Source organism: Drosophila eugracilis, unplaced genomic scaffold (genome assembly GCF_018153835.1).
Source record: "Drosophila eugracilis isolate 14026-0451.02 unplaced genomic scaffold, ASM1815383v1 contig_2167, whole genome shotgun sequence".
Lineage (NCBI taxonomy): Eukaryota > Metazoa > Arthropoda > Insecta > Diptera > Drosophilidae > Drosophila > Drosophila eugracilis.
In genome coordinates this window covers 249,118-270,355 of record NW_024573052.1, presented here as the reverse complement: position 1 = coordinate 270,355, position 21,238 = coordinate 249,118, and the positions used below count along the sequence as shown (strand labels likewise).

The 21,238-nt window shown below is 42.9% G+C and overlaps 2 protein-coding genes across 6 annotated transcripts; both read right to left on the bottom strand.

Moving 5' to 3' along the window:
- Positions 1–2,774: 2,774 nt before the first annotated feature.
- Positions 2,775–4,854, bottom strand: LOC108103270 (uncharacterized protein DDB_G0287625). Its single transcript, XM_017208682.2, is given in 1 exon segment — positions 2,775–4,854. A coding segment is annotated over 1 exon segment (1,092 nt). The 5' UTR covers positions 4,649–4,854; the 3' UTR covers positions 2,775–3,556.
- Positions 4,855–5,536: 682 nt separating this feature from the next.
- Positions 5,537–19,847, bottom strand: LOC108103254 (mucin-5AC). 5 transcript variants are annotated; one of them, XM_017208660.2, is made up of 8 exons: positions 18,431–18,564; positions 18,235–18,310; positions 15,282–15,770; positions 14,137–14,286; positions 9,692–11,990; positions 8,046–9,621; positions 7,921–7,987; positions 5,537–7,856 (listed from the first exon to the last, which is right to left on the bottom strand). In XM_017208660.2, the coding sequence occupies exons 3-8, from the start codon at positions 15,768–15,770 to the stop codon at positions 7,782–7,784; spliced, it is 4,656 nt and encodes a 1,551-aa protein (XP_017064149.1). In that variant the 5' UTR covers positions 18,235–18,310; positions 18,431–18,564; the 3' UTR covers positions 5,537–7,781. The 5 variants fall into 5 exon arrangements, with proteins under 5 accessions (XP_017064149.1, XP_017064150.1, XP_017064148.1 ...); XM_017208661.2 differs by lacking the exons at positions 18,235–18,310; positions 18,431–18,564 and adding an exon at positions 19,829–19,847; XM_017208659.2 differs by having other exon boundaries at positions 18,235–18,564.
- Between the last annotated feature and the right edge of the window lie 1,391 nt (positions 19,848–21,238).

The window sequence follows — 21,238 nt, the reverse complement described above, 5'->3', positions numbered from 1 at the left end:
AAACACAATAGCTCGCTCCCCTTTTGGCCCCCTTTGGCCAAGCGATTGTCACTCGTCTTCAAGTGACTCGTAAATTAGCAAATAGAAAAAAGAATGAAACGTTGGGAAACACAAAAAAGATACAATAGAAAAAACAACAACAAATTCCTATAAAGAGAAATAGAGAACAGAAAAAGAATAAAAGCAAGAGCAGAAACAACATGATTGTTGGAAAAGAATCAACCATTGCAATTCTACCTAAAATAATACAAGGACTTTGCTTAGAAAACCGAATAATAGTAACTGCAAATGGCAGAAGAATCCGACAAAAAGCTAATGAAAATAAAAACAGTCTGATGAGGTCAAGGTCCAATCCAAATGAGATATAATTCTACAAATAGTTTAAGCATGATATATAAAAATATTGCTTTTATAAGGACGGTAGAATTTCCAATACCACCAAGGGACTCTCAAATCTTCGTACCAAGAATCATACATACGAGTATATCCCGCGACTATCAAGTTGTTTTAAGTTTGTTATGATGCTGTGTCAAGTGAATTGTTTATGCTGACAATAGAGAAAACAAGAAAACAACTAGGAAATGCAATGAGGAGGTACAGAGACAGATAAAGATGCACATATGTATATTCGATTGGCATTGGCGAAAGGAATTGCACAACCACAGACGAACAATGGTGATATAATCGATGTCAATGCAGGGGGTATTGGCATCTCGCATTACATATATCTATACTTACATTGCATCCAAATCAGAACCCTTTGAGTAATGCAAGTCAAAGGGATTATATAATGATTCATCTGACCAAAAACGGATGAAGGGTTGTTAAATCATAAAATTGACATTTATAAAGGCATAACATTAGCCTATCTGGGATACGGCGATATCTAGATGGCTAAATACGTATCAGCTTTTATGGCCGTGTGAAGTTGAAAATCTGTTAGCTAACCAACTCGAACCGGTTTTAGAAAGAGCCAGAATATCTAGCCAGAAGATAACAACTGACTCTGCAAAATGTGAGGGATAAACAAATAAGCCTGGCAAATAAGAAGCCAATAGATCGGCCTCAACCTTAAAGTACCAAAATCACTACAGTTTTGAGTTTAAAAACTCATCCTATGGAATCAAAAAGTATAAAATGAAAAACATTAATTAAGCGCAACTGTGTTTGAGTTTATCTGGTGCTATTAGAGTTTCCATTACAGTTATAATTAGTTACGTTTGGATTAAACAGATGTTTATTAATTACATATATGCCCAGTTTTGCATGCTAAAATTTCAATTTATTTTCGTTTAATAATTGCATGCGCAAGTCATAACAAATCAAAATTGAAAAATTGTCAACGCATCAAGACTGAGAGAGAGCCATATGGGTAAAGTCCAGTTTTCGAATTCTCTTTATACATCCATTTTGGACCACTGCTCGATCGTCTTTTGATTTATTTTTTTAATTGAAATTGAATCGTATCATTTTTTCTGTGTACTCGTATGCTTTGCATAGATTTTAAATGTGTGCCACACAGTGGCGCACTAAAAGCATCCCCACAAAGTCCCCTGAAGAGTGCCCCTTTGTTCGCCGAAAGATTTTAATAATATGACACAGGCCGAATTGTTTCAGGCAATTCAATTCGTCGCTGCTACGTCCAAAGGTCAAGGTTGCGGCGCTGCCGTGACGCTCTCAATTCGGGTATATTAGCATCGGTGTGAAACATGCCATGCTGCCATGATGCCACAGATACTTTGTCTATATGCAACTGCGCATTGCAGTCGTAAAAATACAATCTTTTTGGCTTTCGGTGTTTTAACTTTTAGTGGTTATACAAAAAATCTCAATGACTTTTGATGGTTTTATCTAAATAGTTATTAACTATTTATAGTTTTTAGCTGTTAAATGTGTAACCAAATGAATAATTACGAAACTAAACAAATAACTAGTTACTTGACTTTAGTTTTTAGCTCATTGGGAAGGGTTTCGAAGTATTACAACATGAAAAAAGTACAAAGTATTAAAAAATGCACTTAAAAATAGAATATCGCAGAAAATGTAAGTGCATGTTCACGGTACATGTTGTTGTTTTAAATCTCCCTCTTCGATGATATATGTACATATATAAGATTCTTAAAAGTTTGACTGTACTATAAGTACTCCATTTGTCTTGTTACCTGTACTGTATTCACTCTTTATGCAAATATATCTTCTGGGTTTCTATAAGACCTAAATTTCGGTTATCTATAGGTACATACCTGATATATTTATATACCTGGCTTACTTTACGTGGGATCACTGTGCTAATATCTTTTTCTTTTTGTTGTTTTTGCCTTTCTTCGCATTGCGCTTCTTCTGCTTCCGCATACCTCGTTCCCATGTAGAGTAGCGTGTGCGAGGGAAAGAGAAAAAGGGCGTGAGCGAGATGTCGAGAGTGGGTCTAATTGTGGCTGAATTGGGGGCATCCCCTTCCCCACGAAACGCATTTTCTGCGCACTTGGCTGCAGTTGCAATTTGCTCTTTCTCTCTCTCACTTGCTCTCTCTCTCTCTCACTCTCTGTCGCTTCCTCCCCCTGCTGACATTTAAATGTTTTCGCGTGCAAATGAAATTACATAGTCCTTAGGTTTTTTCCATATTATTTTTTGTTACTTTTTATTTATTTGTTTTCTGTTTTTTTTTGTAATAGATTTTTAGCTCTTTTCGTTTGCCGTGTTTTTTGTGTAATTACAAAAATTACTAGCTAAGAAAAAAAAAAACGAATAACTTTGTTGCTTAAAAGTAGCTGTCGTCTAGGTACATTTTTGTATATATTATCTTTTAGTACAAGTAGATGTGTGTATATGTTTTACGATATAATTTAAGTCTGTTTTCAGCTGCTTCGTTTTTTTTTTTGTATTTTACATTTAATTTTGTTTTATTTTAGTTTTGTTTGTTCGCAATGCTTTTAAAAGTATATTGTCAATTGCGCTTCGTAATTATGCAATTACAAAATGAAAGGTAAAAATCTGTGGTTCTTTTTCTAGTTTGTTTGGTTATTCCGTTAAGTGTTTTGACTTGTTTTGGGTTGTTGCTGATGTGGTTTTCGTTATACAATGCAATTGGCAGTTGCAATTTCTGTTTTCCTCCGCAGTTACAAAAAACAAAATTGGTTTGATTTGGAGAGGGTTTGGATTTTGGGATACTATCATATATATACTATGTTCTATTTGGAAGCCTGACCTACATAAATATATAAAATTAATATAATTATACATTTGGGAGTTTGATTTGTTGTATTGGGTTTTCATATACGTATTGCATATCTTTAAATAGTTTGCATATGTACACCGAAATTGATTTGGTTATAGATTATATGTAGATTATGCTCAAACAAATTTGCACCAACAACTCTGTACGCCAACTCACATTTCTGTTTCCTACTCTTCTCAGGGAAGGCAAATAACTAGGTTAAGTGACTTTTTGTAACCCCCATTTTGGCTACGCCGCTGCACCTTCATCACTTCACTTCCAGTCTCCTATCTCTCTCTATCTCTGTCGCTGCCACCTGGTTCACAATTATCCATCTCCCTCTTATCCTGGCGACGAAGTGCAGCGTCGCAGTCGCATTTTAAGCCGGCTGCTAGCGCTTCCAATGCTACCGCTGCGCCGACGCCGACTACTATTCCTGCTGCCGGTTAATTGCTCCATGGAGCTGACCTCTGCCGTCGCCTCGGTCTCGGCTTCGTCATCAAGCCCCGCTCTGCCGTGAGAGGTGTCCAGGAATTTGCAGTAACGTCGAAAGCGTCGCCCCAACCGACTGACCACGCCGCGATCCCGCTCTCTGGAAGATGAGGATGCTGCAGCTGGTCTCGTTTCTTCGTTGCTCACTCGCATGGAAGACGATGCTCCATTCATCCAGTCAGTAGTTTCTTTCTCGCTCCTTTCTGCATCTATTGTACTGCTCTCTCTCAAGTTTCGACCAGACGATCTTCCACTGGAAATGGCATCAGTTTCTTCTGTACTAATGTTGTTGTTGTTGTTGTTGCTGGTAATAGAAAGGAGCACCATGCCACTGCTGCTGGCGTTGTTGTTGTCGTAGTTGTGGTTGTTGTTGCTGTTGCTGGGATTATGACTGCGATGATCTCATGACCGTTTACCGCTATCCTTACGAAAGGATTTACGCAGCTTATCGACCAATCGCAAATGGAATTTCGTATAGTCATTAGAAGATTCCCCACCAGCTGTCTGTTGTTGTTTCTGATTTATGGCGGCGGCTTGGGCAGCCGCTTGTCTTTCCAGTGCAGAAGCAGTATGTGAACGGCTGGGCGGACTGCTGCGCGTGGGCGACACAATTTGTTGCATTGAACCGTGCGAACTGCGTGATGCGTTGCGAGGAAAAGCGCGCGAACTGTGACACCGCTGCATTTGCATCCTTTGGTGGCCGGAGGTCACGCCCAATTGACCGTGCGATGGTGAGGTGGCGAAACTTTCCGATTTGCATTCAGACACCTTGCGTCTCCGCTGACCATGTTGTTGTTGCTGTCCCTGTGCGGGCGTTCCAAGAGCAGTGGCCAAAGCCGTTGTACCGTTACTACTCGCATTGGAACATTCCGACGTTTTGCGGGAACGCGTGTCCTTGTAAATATCATAATTGTTCTTCATAACGGGCATCATGAACGCCATCTCGATCACTTTCTGTTGTCTTCGCTCTCCCTCTCTCTCGAAAAACACAAAACAAAAATAAAGAAACTGTCTTGCTGTGGTTGCTCCCGTTTTGTTTTGATTTTCTTCTCTTCCTTTTTTGTTTTTCGTTCTTCACTTGTTCTTCTTTTTCGATTACGTGAGAAAGAGTCTTGATGCGCGCACCTTTACCGTTCAATGGTTCTGTTCGTTTTGAGGCCGTCTCGCTTCGGCCGCCTCTACTTATACGATGACCGGCATTCGAGAGAGTACACTGAGAAAAAGGTATGGGTATAATACAAATATTTGAATTTTAAGTTTTTACATTTGTATCAAACATACGCACTGTTGTTAGATATTAAGTTTATTTCTCATACGCACCATTGGACTTTATGCTCATTAACATTAACTGACAGCGAACCTATCAGATTGCTATGATTATTTTTCCAAGTGTATTGCTAGATCTCTCACTCTCCGAGAGCGCGCATGCGCAGTGAGAGAAACTCTCAGTGCAACATGTTTACACGTGGCGCCAAAACGCGAATATAATTAAGATATGAAAACAGATTTTTTAAGTTTAATTGACTAATAAAGATTTATATAAAAAAAAGTAAAAGTAAAAGCTGGTTTGGTTGCAGGTCAAAAATGGATTTCGTCAGCGTTTGACGTATTCGGCCAAAGTTGTTATCTTAAATCGCAGAGCAGCTTTGCGGCTGAGCCCTATATGCATGTTAAATAGCTGTAATCATGATCGATTGCCAACGGTGGGCTCTTTAAGCCTCAGATTGCGATAAGAGTCCAATTCTCATGTCCAAGTCGCATGCTAACGTGCCGGAATCGATAAGCCCCGATGATATCCGAAAAAGAGGCCCAAGATAAAACGACATACAGTTTGTTTAAATATGTTTTTGTCACTTTAATGAATAGTTTTCAATTAACGTTCTGCCTGCATTTCATCATAATCATCATCATCATCATTCGCCTATATGAAATCGTTAAATAATGAAAGTGCATACATATATATTTATTAATTTATTTCCTTTTTTGCTTAATCCATCTTGATTTGTTTTTTTTCTTTCGTATGAATGCATAAATTTTGGTAACAATTTTTCATATTCCTTTGCTTATTTAAACGCTCTTGAGTCGCCTTCATTTTGTAATGTAAATGCATTTTTAACAACAATTTTTTTCGTGGTTTTTCTAAGTTATACAAAAAAAAGTTTATTCGAAAACGATTAGAAAAGATATTTAGAACAAGATTCGGAAACTGGAAAGCAACTTATGTGTAAATGCATATACATATAGATTTGTATATATACCATATATATGAATATATATTTAACCTCACATAAATGTATTGTGGAAATTATTGTACAATTTGTTAAGATCTTGCTTGATTTCGTCATTACGTCTAAATATCGTATATGTTTTAAGTGCATTTTGTGCTTCACCACTTCTGCTACTAAAAAAAAAAAATACAAAAAAGATTTCCATTACGTTATATCTTTTTGGGATTATATGCGGGCTCTCAAATTCTTTCGATAAACTCGTCGTACAGTTCTTTGATAGATCAAGCTCCCTTTCATGTTCTCACCGCTTTGAACATTTTCAATGTAGTTTTATGTTTATTGTATAATTTACCTATGAGCTTTAATATTAATTTAAATTTTATTCGCTTGATTTTGCTTCAATTCAATGAATGTCCGTTGTCCGCTAAGTTCAATAAAGTATTTAGGAATTTCAAAAGGCTAGCTAGTGAGGGATTTTCTTTTTGTTCTATGAGAGTGTTTAACAGGAAATCCCTTTAGGGTTTCTCTTTGAAGCTAGTTTTATAGATCGTTCGTTTCGTATCGTGATGTTTGGGCGCATAAACCGAACAGGGGTCACGGTTTGCTCAACCGGTTACCCCAAAAACAAAAAGGAGGAACTTCTCTTATGGCAAGTGTGTGTGTGTGCTGGCAGTTTGTTGGCTATATAATTATATTCCATGTTTATATATATGTATATATAATAAACTAATTTAAAAGTTTACAAACATTTGTGGCGGAATTTTTCATTTGGACCGCAAAAAAAAAAACAAAAAAAAAAAATGTGAAAATCAATTCAAATCTAATAATCTAGTTTAGACTTATGTATTTACAACAAACCCGATAAATCGGTGCTGACTAACTAACTAACGTTTCGAACTCAACTAAAGGCTATGAATCAGGCTACTTTTTTGTATATAACCAACTGAAAACGATTACAACTCGTTTATATAGATCGTTTAATATGTCCCATTGTGAGACTCCTAGAGATATGGGCCGAAATCGGTAGGGGTGGTGGTGATACAGAGGGATATAGATCTAGATCTCCTCCTCAACACACACACAGGCGCACGCAACTATATAGAAACGGACACCGATACAGATAGAGATTAGTAACTAAGCCTAGGGATTCTAGATTCTAGATTCTAGATTCTGGATGCTAGATTCTGGATTCTGGAGATCTAAATTCTGGATTCCAAATTCTTGATTCTAGATTCTATATTCTAGATTCCGGATTTGTCTGAGCTAGTTAACAAACTACACACAAATACACCGACTTACAGCTAGATAATCCAATCGGATGTCCAACTCGCCTTGACCGTCTTACCATACACACGTATAACACTCTATCTGAGATCACATATAGTAAAAATTGCCAGGGAAAAGTGTTTGTATGGAAAGCGACCGTCAGGATCGTTTCAGGATTGCTATGTAGAGTGAATGTTGTAATTGCTGCTATCAAAAAAATTACCCTAACCATGTACATTCATGAGCTATATAGTATATAGTACTATGGAATATCGTATGCATATTATCGTATGTTTAAAGTTTTTCCTTTTGGTTTCTTTAGAGTTTATTAATTAGCTAATCGAGTCGAAAGGTAATACGCATCATTGTCTAGCGATCAGTGTCCCTCGGCTTCTGCACGTATAACAACCACTCTGCTTGAGGTACATTAAGGATATAGGCCAGGAGGACAAGCTGGCCCTTAGTTTAGTGACTCGACTTACATAGAGATAGATTATCGGTTTAGCTACCCTGAAGATATATAAAGAACCGATCCAGTCCGAACCAAAAAAAGAGAGACGAAGACTTTTTTTGCTAGCTGTTTACTTTCTGTCGGGAAACTTCCAATTCCTGGGACTGGCCCCATCATCGCGACGTGGGAACTCCTCATGTTGGGTCTAAAATTGGGATGTTAGAAATATAAATATCTAGATTCGTAATCAATAGATGGAGAGAACTTACTCTGGAATGGGAGACTGTCTTTCCACTGTGACGCATTAGAGGAGCCTGTTCTTCATCGCCATAAATCCTGCAAAGATCAAAAGGACTTAACCCTTTGAATGGTTTTCATTTTTTGATCCACTTACCTGCCCTCCGCTGAGGTATCGGGTTCCAGGAGTGGCAACATGTCTTCCCCCTGCTGTAGTATTTCCACAGAGGCCAACGATTCACTGCCCGTTCCCGTTCCAGTACCTGTTTCCGTACTAGTATCTCCAGCACCAGCCGTTGCTGTCGAAGATTCTCCACGCTCCGCCTCGTGACACTCGCACTGGCAGTCCTCCGGCTTCACATAATTGTAGTGCAGCTTATCCCCACCATCAGAATTCGTTTTTAAAGCCTGCTGATGGTGATGATGATGATGATGGTGGTGGCCGCCAGTTCCGGTTCCAGATCGATGACCACTGCCACAGGCGGAGGAGGAACTGGTGGTGGCCATAGCGGCCACACTGCTTGTCAACGTCTCCTTGGGCAAGGTGGTAATCCTCTTGGCTGGCTTCCTTTTTTCGGGTATATTCTCAAAGTCGATCCAATGACCAGAAAGTTTTCGTTGGGTTGAGGCCTTTGGCTTCGGTTCTTCCAAGGTTGATGGTGCTGGGGGTGGTGGTGTGACCACCGGGAGCAACTGTTTGGCGGAGTCTTTGCGCTCCAGGTTGTTATTGGCTCGCAAACCTTCTTCGGCAAATTCAAACCAGGACTTGCCACTAGTATTGGACACACGGCGCGGTGACTTCGAGTTCTGGATGCGTTCTTTGCCTATGGACTCCTTGCGGGGTAAACTAATTCTTAGCTTTTCTCCTCGCACTGGAGCTCCCGGTCCTGCCAATCCTCCATTTCCAGTGGACATACCTGCTACCCCATCGATTTCCTGATGACCACCTGGTGTAACCTCCTGTGGCGTCATGATACCCGTACAGTACTCCTCGAGATGTGAGGGATTCAGTGGTGTAGTTGATCTTGGCCTGTCCACTGGACAAGTTTTAAGCTCCATATTAGCTCGTTCCCTCATGGGGATAATGGGGACACCCTGGGCCCGCTCCTCGGGTAGCGTGGTGGGTATATATGGCAGTTCGTCCTCGAAGGACTCTTGAGACACCAGACCCGTGCTCTCATGTTCCTCGATCACGCACACATTACGTGGAAAGTTGTGATGTCGTCGTCCTGCTTCTCCGCCAGCTGGAACAGCTGTGGTCACCGAGGAGCTACCGGCCATGTCTGAATCCCTTTCACTCTCCGAGGACTCGACGGGTTCATGCTCGTCTGTCGACTGCGAATGGCGACGTTCTGTTGGCGGGGAGGTTAGCATGTGTTCCGGAGTGGCAGAGGTCAGGGGATCGTGATGGGAAGTGATTGGTTGATCCTTAATATAAGTGCTTGATGGTTCCCTAATGGAAGTAGTTGGTGGTTCCTTGTAGGAAGTGCTGGTTGGATCTCTGTAGGAAGTGCTTGGGACCTCATTGAAGGCAGTGCCTGGAGGAGCCGTAAAGGAAGTGTTAGCTTTAGCCGCGGCGGCGGGTGGAGTGGTCACTGGTACTCCTGCCGTTGTGGGAGTCTGAGTTCTTGAAGTCGATGGCTGTCTAGCTTGGCCCACTGGCGTGGCTGGCGTTGGTGTGGGAGTGGGTGTGGTGGGCGTGGCAGTGCCAGAACTATAGCTTGCGGTTTCACCTAAAAAGGTTAAAAATTTGGTCAAAATCAAAATAAATAACCGAAATGGAAAACAGATTTGAAAACTTACGCTTGGATTCGGCGACACTCTGTCGCTTTGGTTTCCTGGGTATGGTCATCTGACCACCTGGCATCTCGGCAACTCGTCCCATCTCCGCGTCCGTAAGATTCTCGTGCAGTTTGCGGCGCACATCGAAGTTCTCCAAGTAACGCGAATGACGTAGATCTGTTGGAGCCGCACCCGTTGGGGCAGCTTCGTCCTCCGAACTGGGTCGTGACTTGTGCTTGGAACGCATCACCACTGAGCTGGTCATGGCTCCGCCCTGCTCCTCCTCGGAGCTGCAGACGCCTCTTGGCGGTGGCGGTGGAGGTCCCGTCTCCATTCTCCGGATCACGGTTCCCTGACGCTGCAGTCCCTCCGTTGTTTCAGAGCCAGAGTGATCCACTTGCTCCGACAGCTGGCTTGATTGACTTTCGGTTTTCGAAATACTAAACTGGGTGGAAAATAGTTGCTCCTGACTACCGGAACCCAACCGAGTGGCGAAGAGCAGACGCCTTCGCTCCTTGGCAGCTGCCTCTAAATCTGGATTGGGAGCATTCACAGTGGCCACCGTGTGCACCAGTCTCGGCTCGCAGGCACTCTGTGTGCTCTCAACCGATGGTAATCGCTGCATGGCCGCCTGTTCGCGTTGCTGGGCAAGATTAGCTGCCCGGGCACTTACAACCGAGCCCACCGACTCGGCCGTCGTCTCCTGCGAGTCCTGCGAACTGTGTCGCTGAACCTCCAGACTCCAGTTGGTCTGTTCCGGCTGCTGGAGCACCTGCTCTTCTCCAGGAGCTGTCGGTGGATCCTCTTGGCTGGGCAGCGATTGTATGGCATCCAGATCAGGTCTTTGGGCTACCCTCCTTTGGGCCACCGGTCGCAAAGCAGCTGCTGCGGCCGCCAATTGGGTGGCCGTGATCTGGGTTCCCGGTGCCACCGGTTGGGCGGAAGTGGGAGGAGCTCGGTGGGTGGGCAGCGGAGAAGGATCCATGCTAGCCTGTGCAGCATGGGCCAACTGTTGGATGCCCTGCAGCAGGGTTCGAGCTTCACGTTCCTCCGGCGGGGTATGCAGTGGTATGTGAATGACTCCCTCTACGGGTTCATCGTAGTAACGCAAGCGACTGCCGGGTCGAGATCCTGCTGGGGTACGGCTGCGATTGGTAGACCCAGATCCTGGTGCCGGTGGTGGCGGCGGTGGTGCAGGCTCAACACTAGAATCTATCGGCGATGAGCTCTTGCTGCTCTGACTGCCTCTCTTTCCTGGCTTAAAAATGGCCAACACTGACTTCTGCTTACTGGGAGTTACGTTCTGGGAACCACCACCACCACCACGTTCTCCTCCCAATCCCCCAGAAGCCGTGGCGGGTCGCTCTTTGCTTTTACTACGTGACCGTGCCGTTTCCCTGGGCGAATCTGGAGAGTCCTTGCCCAAACGGAAGAGAGAACTAAAAGAGCTCTTCCGGGAAACGGAACCACCGCCAGCACCAGTTGCTGGTGAAGGTGAACGACTGGTCAGGCGTCGACCTGGCTTGGGACTTGCGGTGGGGGTCAATCGATGCTCTTCTATGTGACCACCCTGTAAACTTAACGAAGCGGGCTTGGAGTAAACCGGTGCCAGTTGATTTGGTGCCTCCACCACTCTCTCATTGGAGGCTATACCCTTATCGCTGTACATATGATCCGGCCTGAGATTAATCCTTATGTACTCCGTGCCGCTGGCTGTCTTTCCCACAACCATTTGACCCGGACTCTTGGTGCTTCTACGTTGGGCACCAATCGTTGGCTTTATCTTTGATTCCTTCTCTATCCGTTCTCCATTGGCCAGCGTACTGGTCTGTCTGCTCCTGCTGCGACTTGAAGTGGTTGCTGAGGAGCCCGTTGGAGCTGGGGGCAAGACCTTGATGCCCTCTGCTAAGACTGCCTGGGTGGGATCATGTTTTCGGGCCAAAAGCAGTTGCTCCAATAATGCCGCATTTGCAGCCACTGTCCCAGCTCCCGGCATACCCTCCGCCTGACTATGAGCAGAACTGGCCGCAGTGGAGGCGCTACTGCCACCTCCACTACCCGCCAGCTCCACCGGCTTGGGGCCACAGAACGAAGTCTCCAGCAGCATGCGATGCGGTGATGGGGAACGCGAGACACCCGATATCGCCGAAAGGCGACTTACCGCCGATCCCTGACTACCCACGCTAGAGATGCGACTAGTGCGACCTGAGATGCAGAGTAGGGCAGCCACCTCCGAGCTGGCTGAATCCTTGCGCTGGTGCTGCTGCAGGTAACTCTGGTGGTCGTCAAACTTGAAGATGTGCGGCGACGAGCGTTTGGCCTGCAAATAACGAGTCGAAAGAATAGGAGAAGTCTGTCAAAGGATGCACTGGCACAGGGATAGTATGGTAAAATGAGATGGAAACCATGTCACTTCAACATAATGAAATACCTAGTATATTGTGTTTTATGATTTATAATCGCGACGTGGAATTTCAATAAACCAGAAAAGTGTTACTACAATATGAGAAATCTAAGTGGTCTCAGGATCTTGAACTTAAATTAGGAAAATAAGACGTTAGGTAGATTAGAATCACTAAAAATAGAATGCAATGTAAAAAGGATTCCACTAGATTGGATAAGAATGATGGCGAGAAGTGGATTAGTTTTCCAAAGTGACCATAAAGAGAGGAGGGCGATTCATAAAGTATATAAAGTCTTGATAGAGAAGTCAAAACATTCAAGTTGCTTTTAATCAAAACATGAAAACTAGAAAGGGAATAATAATAATAATTAATATTAGTTAATATTCTAATGGATCTTTTGGGTAACGCCTAACATTCTGGGGGTAAAGATAACAAAGTCCGAAAATCAAAATTAGTAAAAGAAATAGCGGAAATAAGAAACCCATTTTCCTATACCCAGCAGTGTAAAAAAAAGGAAATAGAAACGGACAGAGGTCCGCTGGCAATCATGGCATTCCATTCGGCTCCACGTCAATCGCGGCTCTTCAATCTGGACTCACTACCCGGGGCTGCCAATCAACCAAGGCAAACAGAACGAGAGCACAAAGGAAAGTAGCGTTGATGGAAAATTGAAAAACTGCGATTCCGGAGATAGAATTGCATTTTGGCTGTTGGGTTGCGAGTGGACCAGGATTAGCTAGGATTTAAGATTTTACTAGCTAATTAATTAGCATTCATAGTTTGCAGTTCTGGTTAAGCAGCTTAGTAAATTTCGCATGCGTCAGACATGCTAATTAGTATAGCAGTCCCCCGGATTCTGTTACCTATGTTACTAGTTTATGGCAAGGTAAAATCCTATAATTAGAAACACTACAAGAATCTCTTTCATGCTTAACATAACTCCCTGAAAAGTATGCTACATTATATTTGTATAAAGAAAAATCCTTGAATAAGGAAAAGTTCGACTTTTCACAGCACATTTTAACGATAATTAGTTTAATATTGATAATAATTTTATACGAAACGCACTTTAGTAAAAGCCTTGAGATAATTACAGTTCGCCTTCAGGCCAATTAACTCAGTCACGCGTCCAACTAATCAATTGCAACTTTTTGCAATTAACCAAGAGGAGCCTTCACCTCACCTTACCACCACCACCTCATCTCAACCAGAAATTGATAAGTTGAACGATTCTTGCCAGCTGACAGAGTTACTCATTTCTCCCGGGGAAAAAACTGGGCCGGGAGTAAATAATTCCCACAAACTTTTGCCCAAGTGCAGGAATAAACTTTTGCCAAACAATCGCAACTCTGGGGGGAGGGTGAAGCAAAATCGAGGCTGCAATGGGAAAATCGAGGCGGGCATTGGGTTCTCTTTGGGGTGGTGGTTACACTTGTCAGCTGTCACTCGGTGCTTACTCGTCCATCCGGTCGCCCATTTCCGTTGATGGCACTACTGCTGCTGCACTTCCCAGCCACTTGAATGCAATTTTGCATTATTAATTTAACTTGCTATGCGGTTACTGTTCACCCTCCCACTTCACTCCTATATCCGGCTTCCCCTCTTCTTCTGACCCCGAGAATCCAACCTTCGCGACCCCGTCAATGTCATGCCCATCCGCTTGTTTAAAAGGAAACGTCGAAGCAAGTTGATAAAATAACGAGCTTCCACATTGCCAATGTGTTTCAAGGAACTTATTTTGTTTTTTTACAAAGACAAGGAAATGAAGTATTGAAGTTTTGATGTTACGATAAACATTCATCTTGATATCTTCAATTCAAGAAAGACTTTGCTTTGGCAAAGATATAAATGCCTAAATCTTAATCAAAATTTGTGTAAAATGTCGTGTAGAATTCTTAAAATGATTAATTATTACGTAAATTGTGTCTTAAAATACTTCTTACAGTCTTTATATAATAGCTGTTAGCTGTTGTCTTGTGTATTTATCGAGTGAGTTTCGATATATTTATCGATGCTGGAATTTTTTGTGTGTGTGTTCAGTTGCGATCGCCGCCGGCTCACCTGCTGCTGCTGCTGCTGAATCCGTTCCTGCTCCTCCTTCTTCTGCTCGGCATCCATGAAGTACAGCTCCTCGGTGGAGCTGCGCAGCTCGAGGGCTCCATCCTCCCGAAAGCCAAGGCCAATCGTTTCCTGTAGGGTGCCAGTGCCGACCTTCAGAGCATTAGTTCAACCACATAAACCAGCCAATACACACACACACATCGAGAGTCGAGAGTTGAGAGTCGACAGTCGGGCAGTACGTTTTGTCAGAGCGATAGTTTGTTTGGTTTTGTTTTGATTTTTTTTTCGATTTGGTTTATTCGTTTGGGGATTAGGCGGAGGTCAGGACAGGTGAGAAGGTGGTTTGGGGGGAAAAGGGTGGTTAAGAAGCATGCACGGTGGTTAAGGGAGTGGAGAGTAAGAAAGACGAATACCGAAAACAGAAAACAGAAACGAAATCAACAAATCAACAGCCAATTTGTGTGCAGGATTCGTTTTGTGGTTCGGTCGGGATTTTTGTTTTTCGGCAGGTAGGTTCAACGTGGTTTGGATATGTGTTATAGGTCAGGGGTTATGGGGGTTTCCAAAGGGAGGTGTATGTGTGGGAGGGTTAAGGAGGCGTGTGTGTGCAAGGGGTAGCGAGCGCATCACAGAGTGTTACAGACAGAGAAAGAGAGACAAATGTACACATATATATATACGATGATATACGTATCGATGGATGGTTAAGATAGATTGATTGATGTTTGAATGGAATAAGCGACAAAACACGATACACGAATCCAAAAGAAGCAAACAAGAGTAAAATACAAAATAATTAGCACCAGATGATTCCTTGCCTCCTCAAACCTAACCCAACCCCCTTTGAGGGCTTTGAGGGTATCAATTTGTCTACCAACAAACATATATAGGAATATATATATGGAGTATAAGGTATTACCTTGATTATATAATGAAAACCATCAGTGAATCGATTGTAAGGTCTACACTGAAAAGGCAACCTTAAAGGATGTCATTCTTGTTGATACTTTTTAAAGTAAAATATTAACTTGATTTGATTCTCATTCCAAGAACTAGAAAATCTCACATAAGAAAACTGATTTGAAAAATCTACGGGTAATACCTTATACTCTATCCGTTAGAACCTTTCTTATCCTTTCACTCACCTGCTCGAAAACATTTTCCGGACTACTTTCCCGGCTGTCCTCCTCATGATGCGACGAACTAGAGGCGCGACTAAGCTCAATGCGGGGCGTTGAGGGTGTGGTTAGAGTGGCTGTGCCGCGATAATTCCCACCAGCGCCCACACCACCACCCGATGCACCACCACCCGAATGGGCGGATGGTGGGATGGGATGACCGCCTTCGCTGCTGCTCACCAAAGTGGTGGTCACCGTTGTCGTCGCCGTTTTTAGAGGCGGAGGTCGCTGTTTCGCCTGGACAATTGTCGCCGAGCATGTGGCCGATGAAACCGATGACGACGATGAGGAGGAGGTGGATGCGGATGCTGCGGGTACTGTGGATGCAGAGGTGGCTGTACTACCACCTGCGGATGCAGCAGCTATGCTGGGTGCTTCTATGCCACTAGCGGTTCTACTACGATTCGTCGTCGTCGTCGGCATCGTTGTCTGATTTCGTACACTTTGCTCCATCATCTGGAATATATATATAGAATATAATTTATATTTAATAAGTTGGTAAATTTAAACAAACGAAAAAACAAAAATAAACCCAAGATAAAAGCGGACCTAGTTTGTCCAGAAATTTGTCAGCAGATGCCTGGCAATGTACGAGTAGTTTCAAACTATACAAACCGTCACTGTTAGTGCCCGTTGCAAGGTTGTTGCAAGACCAATTGACAGTTTGTAGAGTTTTGGCCAGAGTTTAGTTGCCAGTTGTTCAGTTTTTGCAACTATATTGCGGATCAGAATTTTGGCGAAAATATCGCTCTGCCAAAAAGTGGAGGCTGCAGTATAGTTGCAAATTGTTAAATGACTGCAAATCTGGTAAATTTTAGTAGCTATTCATTATGTTGACTATTCAAGGACTTGCGAATACGTGAATTACTAAATCTAATTCTTTCTTGTGGAAAAACTCTGGGGAAAATGAAGAATAATAGAAAACTGCTGGCGTATTTCGATTAGAAGTTAACTCGGCTACCACCCACTTATAATCCCCCCTCGGATTGCATTTCGCAAATTGAAATCAAATGCTTTTGACACAGTTTCCTCTGTACACATGTGGACCTGACCTGCGGCGTTTTCTCTATGGATTTTCCTTCATTTCGCTTTTCACTCGCTGGCTTATTCCCACATGTGAATTTCAAATGAAACGATGATTTGCATTGTCTTCTTGTGGTCGAAATAGGTTTACCATTTTAGTCGGGTTAATAGTTGAAGGGTTTTTGGTTTTCATATTGCCTTGAAGTGACCTGCATTGTGATTTTGGTTTGCTTTTGGTCAGGTCAAAACAGCAACTGTGGGCAGGAGCATCTGGCTAGAGTCCCAGGAACTCAAAGTGACTCGTTGCCCTGTGGCAGTTTCGCCGATAATGAATGAGCTCGATAAGCAATCGTGGTCACTTTCTATATGTTTATTGTTTTCCGAGGTGTTATAAATTTAAAATATATATATAGAAACTGCTGAAAAATGCCTCCTCAAGGTGTTTTCCTTAAAGGAAATGAAAGTTTCCCCTTTAAATTGTATTTTCAGCTTTCCTCAATTTACTTTAAGTAACTCCCAATCGGAGGTATGAGATAATAGCTGGCAGCAACGAAGCAACTTTATTTGTCGCCTTCCTTGTCTGAGGGACCAAAGTCTTTGGCTAACACCATTAGCGGGCTTTAAGTTTTCAAGCTGTTCGAGGGAAGGCCGAGGGGGGATGATATGGAAATGCAGGGCTCTAAGTTTACTAGAGCAACAGACTAAGGGGGAGACTTTCGCAATGCCACCACCCTGGCTGCAGTTTTTCCTGTGATGCTGCTGCACTCGCATTAAAAGCGCTCAAGGAGAAATCCTTTCACACGCAAAAAGTGGGTGGCTCTTGGGTGGTTATGGTGATAAAGAGCTGGGAGATGATATATAGATATATAGTTGCCTGGAAGGGGGAAGGGGGAGAGGATGTTGTGGATGGGATGATTGACACATGGCGCCTGAATGCTAGGGAGACGGGGTAGGGCGATTGGTATCGTTTATTGTCTCTGCGGGACCTTGGGGGCACAAATTAATTTAAAGTTGGCGCTGGGAGCTATGCAACGATTTCCGAAATTGAAGGCACACATAGCGTGCTGTGCGGCAGACAAAATAGGGGCGCAAAGGGTGTGCTTTCCCATTGAAAGCCTTGATGGAGTGGTGTGTTTTCAGTGCCCTTAATATCCTGAAATCTTTTAGCTCCATTAGAAAGCCCTTTAGCAGCTTGTTAAGGGTCTCAAACATTTTTTTAAGTTCGTAAATTTCCGTAACACCGAAAATCCCTTAATCCTAATAAATATATCTGTTATCTTGTAATCCGCTTAGTACGTAGCCTGCATCTCCATAATAACCCCTACAGAATCCGTGACTGCCTGGAACCCATGTGATGTCTTTAAAACTCCAAAGTCCCCTAACCACAGGGCATCGGAAAACTCGAAAAAGCCCCGAAAAAAAAGAACGGCGTAACCTCTAAGCACCCCCTACCAAAAATGTTGGCCTTTTGTTTTTGTGGTGTACAGAAAAGAAAATAACGTATATTTCTTTGTATTCTTGTTTTTTTTTTGGGTGGCACGGCAGGAAATATGGGCAAGTGTTTTGGGACAAATCGTAACATAATTCTAGACACAAGCATGGCATGGACAGGGGGCGAAAGATGAGAAAAATGAGAAGATAAAAGACAGAGAAAGAGAGAGAGAGAAAAGCCAACAGAGAGGCTGTCACACATTTGTGTGTGATTAGATTAATTAAAATTTAAATAAAAAGCAACTTAAGCCAGAGAGCGAGAGAGAGAGAGAGCAAGCGAGAGAGTAGTGAAGAAGGTGTGTGGGGGAATGAGGATAAGAGAGAGCCGCGTGCTTTGCTTTCTGTTTATTGTTCACACACACACACACACACCCGTTCGCCCGCACACAAACACACACACACTCACCGCGGTCCCAAAAAGTCCTCTCCACGTGTGCGTGAGTATGTATTACTTGTCCTTATTAATTTTGCATCAATTTGCACTAAAAAAAAAAAACAAACACGATGAATGGTAAAAGGCAGCAAGTGTGATTTGTGCTCCTTTTTTGCATTTGCCTTCTATCTTCGTTTTTTTTTTTTGATTTATCTGTTCGGCTGCTCACTTCAGCTAACTGCTATTGCTATCCCTGTCACAAGTCTGGCTGGCACGCACACACACACACACGCGTGCTCTTCCTCTGTATCGTTCTCTTTCTTACTCGCAGGAGCACCGTTTTCCGTTAGACCGAACGCACGCAGCGCCAGCGTCGAACTGCCCCGAAAAGTATGCTAACGTTAGATGTGAATGGGAATGCGACGAAAGCTTCGCCGTCTTCGCTTTTCCGCTTTTCCTTTGCTTTGCCTTGCTTTGCTTTGCCTTGCCTCTCTCTCTCTCTCTCTCTTATTCTCGCTTCAATTCGCTTCGAAAGCTTTGCGGTACAAGAGAAGGTGCGAAGAGGAGGGGGGGAAAAAAGAGAGGCCGGAAAGCTCTGAGGACTCAGCTGTGGCGCCTGCGAAGCTTCAAGAGTCAACTTGCCATGTGTGCGTGTGGGTGCGACTGCGAGGGGGAATACATCGGCGGGCAAATAAATATATACGCTTGGCGGATTAAATTGGCAAAATAAATAGAAATTAATAAAAATAAACTAATAAATGTTTCAAGAAATTCGTTAGGCTAAGGAAGATTATGAAAGTGGAAACAAGTGGAACTAAGTGTAACCTTGAATAACCTTAATTCATAGTGTTATGTCCTTTCTTAAAGTCCATTTTTGGAACCTCTTTCTGAAAGCTATAGGAGCTAAGAGAAGTTAGTACTAGATAGATTGGTTTTTGGCATACGGCTTAGTACCTTGTTATAGACCTTTTCCCCCCACTGTTTCTTCACTTTCTCACCCAATGCTTTATCGCGTTTTCGTTTTTCGTCCCTTTTGCCCCTGGCTAAATAACATTATTTGGAGCACTTCGGATTCGTAGGCAGATGCGTGCCAAAATATCCTCCAAATGCAGGCCGAACTCCTGGGCTTTTTCAGCCAGCGATCTGCGACGCGTGTCTCCTGCGATATAGATTCAAAATTTCTGCTGCTTGTTGTTGTTTTGGTCGTTTAAGGTTCATTTTGTTTATTAGCCACAAGCGTTTGGCCTGCCTGCCTGCCTGCCTTTTAAGTGGCCATTTGCATGATTGCGGCATACATCCCCCAACCTTTGACCCCCCATTCCCATTCTCCTCCTCCTGCAGTGTCACCCCCTTTTATACACCCATCATTTTTGGAGAGCGGAAAGCTTTGGCCAAGCTTACAGCACCCAGGAACGCTTTAGTTGATTTCATGTTTTGGTTAATTAATTTAAGCCCTGCATTATGTGCATGTGACATGGGCCAGTAACTATTACAGTAGTTGCTCGATATATGGGTCGTCTAAAGCATATACCGTTAGTTTGTAACGTTCAACTTATGCCGAGATCAGGTGGAGTGTTCACTGTATACATTGTTATAGTGTGTTGGGTAAATAGGCTAAAGGACTCACCGCCGCATGGCCATGATGATGATGATGATGATGATGATGCTGTTGCTCCACTTGGTTTTGGTTTTGGTATTGGTGTTGGTGTTGGTGTTGGTGTTGGTGTTGGTGTTGGTGTTGGTGTTGGCTTGGCTGCTGTGCATTTGTTGTGGCATTGTCCTCGAATGACTTTTCGAAGGATGCAATTGGCGCTGGGCCAAGTCGTTTCTGCCGGCGAGCATCCATTCCGTAACCGTTTTCCAGTACCGCTCCTCGATGCTATTTATTAAGCCAGCAGCACGGCGTCGGCATGGAATATCCTTTAAATGGAGCACCAGCTAAGGAAGAGAAGGCATAGAGAGAGAGACACACACATTAGAAGGCCATTGGCTCGATTTTTCTCTTGGCGTGGCTTTTCATAATTGCCAGTGGCAACAATATTGCACTGTAAAAAAAAGGGATAACTACTTAATCTTAATCTTAATCTTAATTTATAAATATGGTAATCTGCGTTAAAATTCATTTATATTGATCTAGGATCATTATACTGTGAAATATTTTACAGGATATTTCATTATTTTGTACACTTTTCCATGCTTAAGCTAAGATGGGCTCCCTGATTTCTTACAGTGCAGGAACAACTGTACAGCAAAGCGGTTGCAATCACATATCACTTGGCTTTTACTGTTACTTGCGCTGTGCCCCATCAATCATTGGGGAATCATTTGGAAAAAATAAGCCAAACTAAATATATATGAGGCAATACGTGTCTGCATGGCCAGCGAATTATTCGCTAGTGTGTGTGAGCGAGCGAGCAAGCGAGACAGATGGAAAGGGAGATGGCGATGGCGATGGCGATGGCGATGGCAAGAGAGTATGAGAGGTAAAAGGGGGTTATTCCGTGTCAACAGTTCATTGAACCGCGTGGCAGCCGCAAACGAACCGGAAGTGAAATAATAACATCAACAATTGATGAATATTTAAAGACATGACCAGCCAGGGTTGTCATATATTTCTACGAAAATCATTCATTCGTCATTTAATATTCAGCGCTATTTTCGTTACACTCGGCCATTGTCTATAATAGAGCTATGCACTTTACTACTCTATCCGAGATATTAATAATATCATTTCCAATGGCAAAACTCTTACAAACAAAGATCTAACCTTCAGATTAACTAGCTGGTTAACATAACCTCTTAATGACCCTTAAATTTTATGACTTTTCCCGACAATTTCAATCTTAATATTACCAAACAATGGTGTGATATGTTTTCCAAACCAAATTGTGTCATCCAGATGACGCACAACCAATGTAAATATCAACAAAAAAAAGAAATACAATTTTGCACAGTAGATTGTCAGCTGAATGACTTCATTGAATCTCTGATAGAGATTTTTATTAAAACTTTAACCAAAAAACCAATAAGAGGAGTC

Bases quoted from the DNA above. Each gene is read 5' to 3' on its own strand.
- LOC108103254 (XM_017208661.2), bottom strand. From the start codon at position 15,770: ATGATGGAGCAAAGTGTACGAAATCAGACAACGATGCCGACGACGACG. The intron at 7,988-8,045 runs GTAAGTGGATCA...TGATCTTTGCAG, and splicing joins GATACCTCAGCGGAGGGCAG to GATTTATGGCGATGAAGAAC. The intron at 7,857-7,920 runs GTAAGTTCTCTC...TCCCAATTTTAG, and splicing joins AGACAGTCTCCCATTCCAGA to ACCCAACATGAGGAGTTCCC.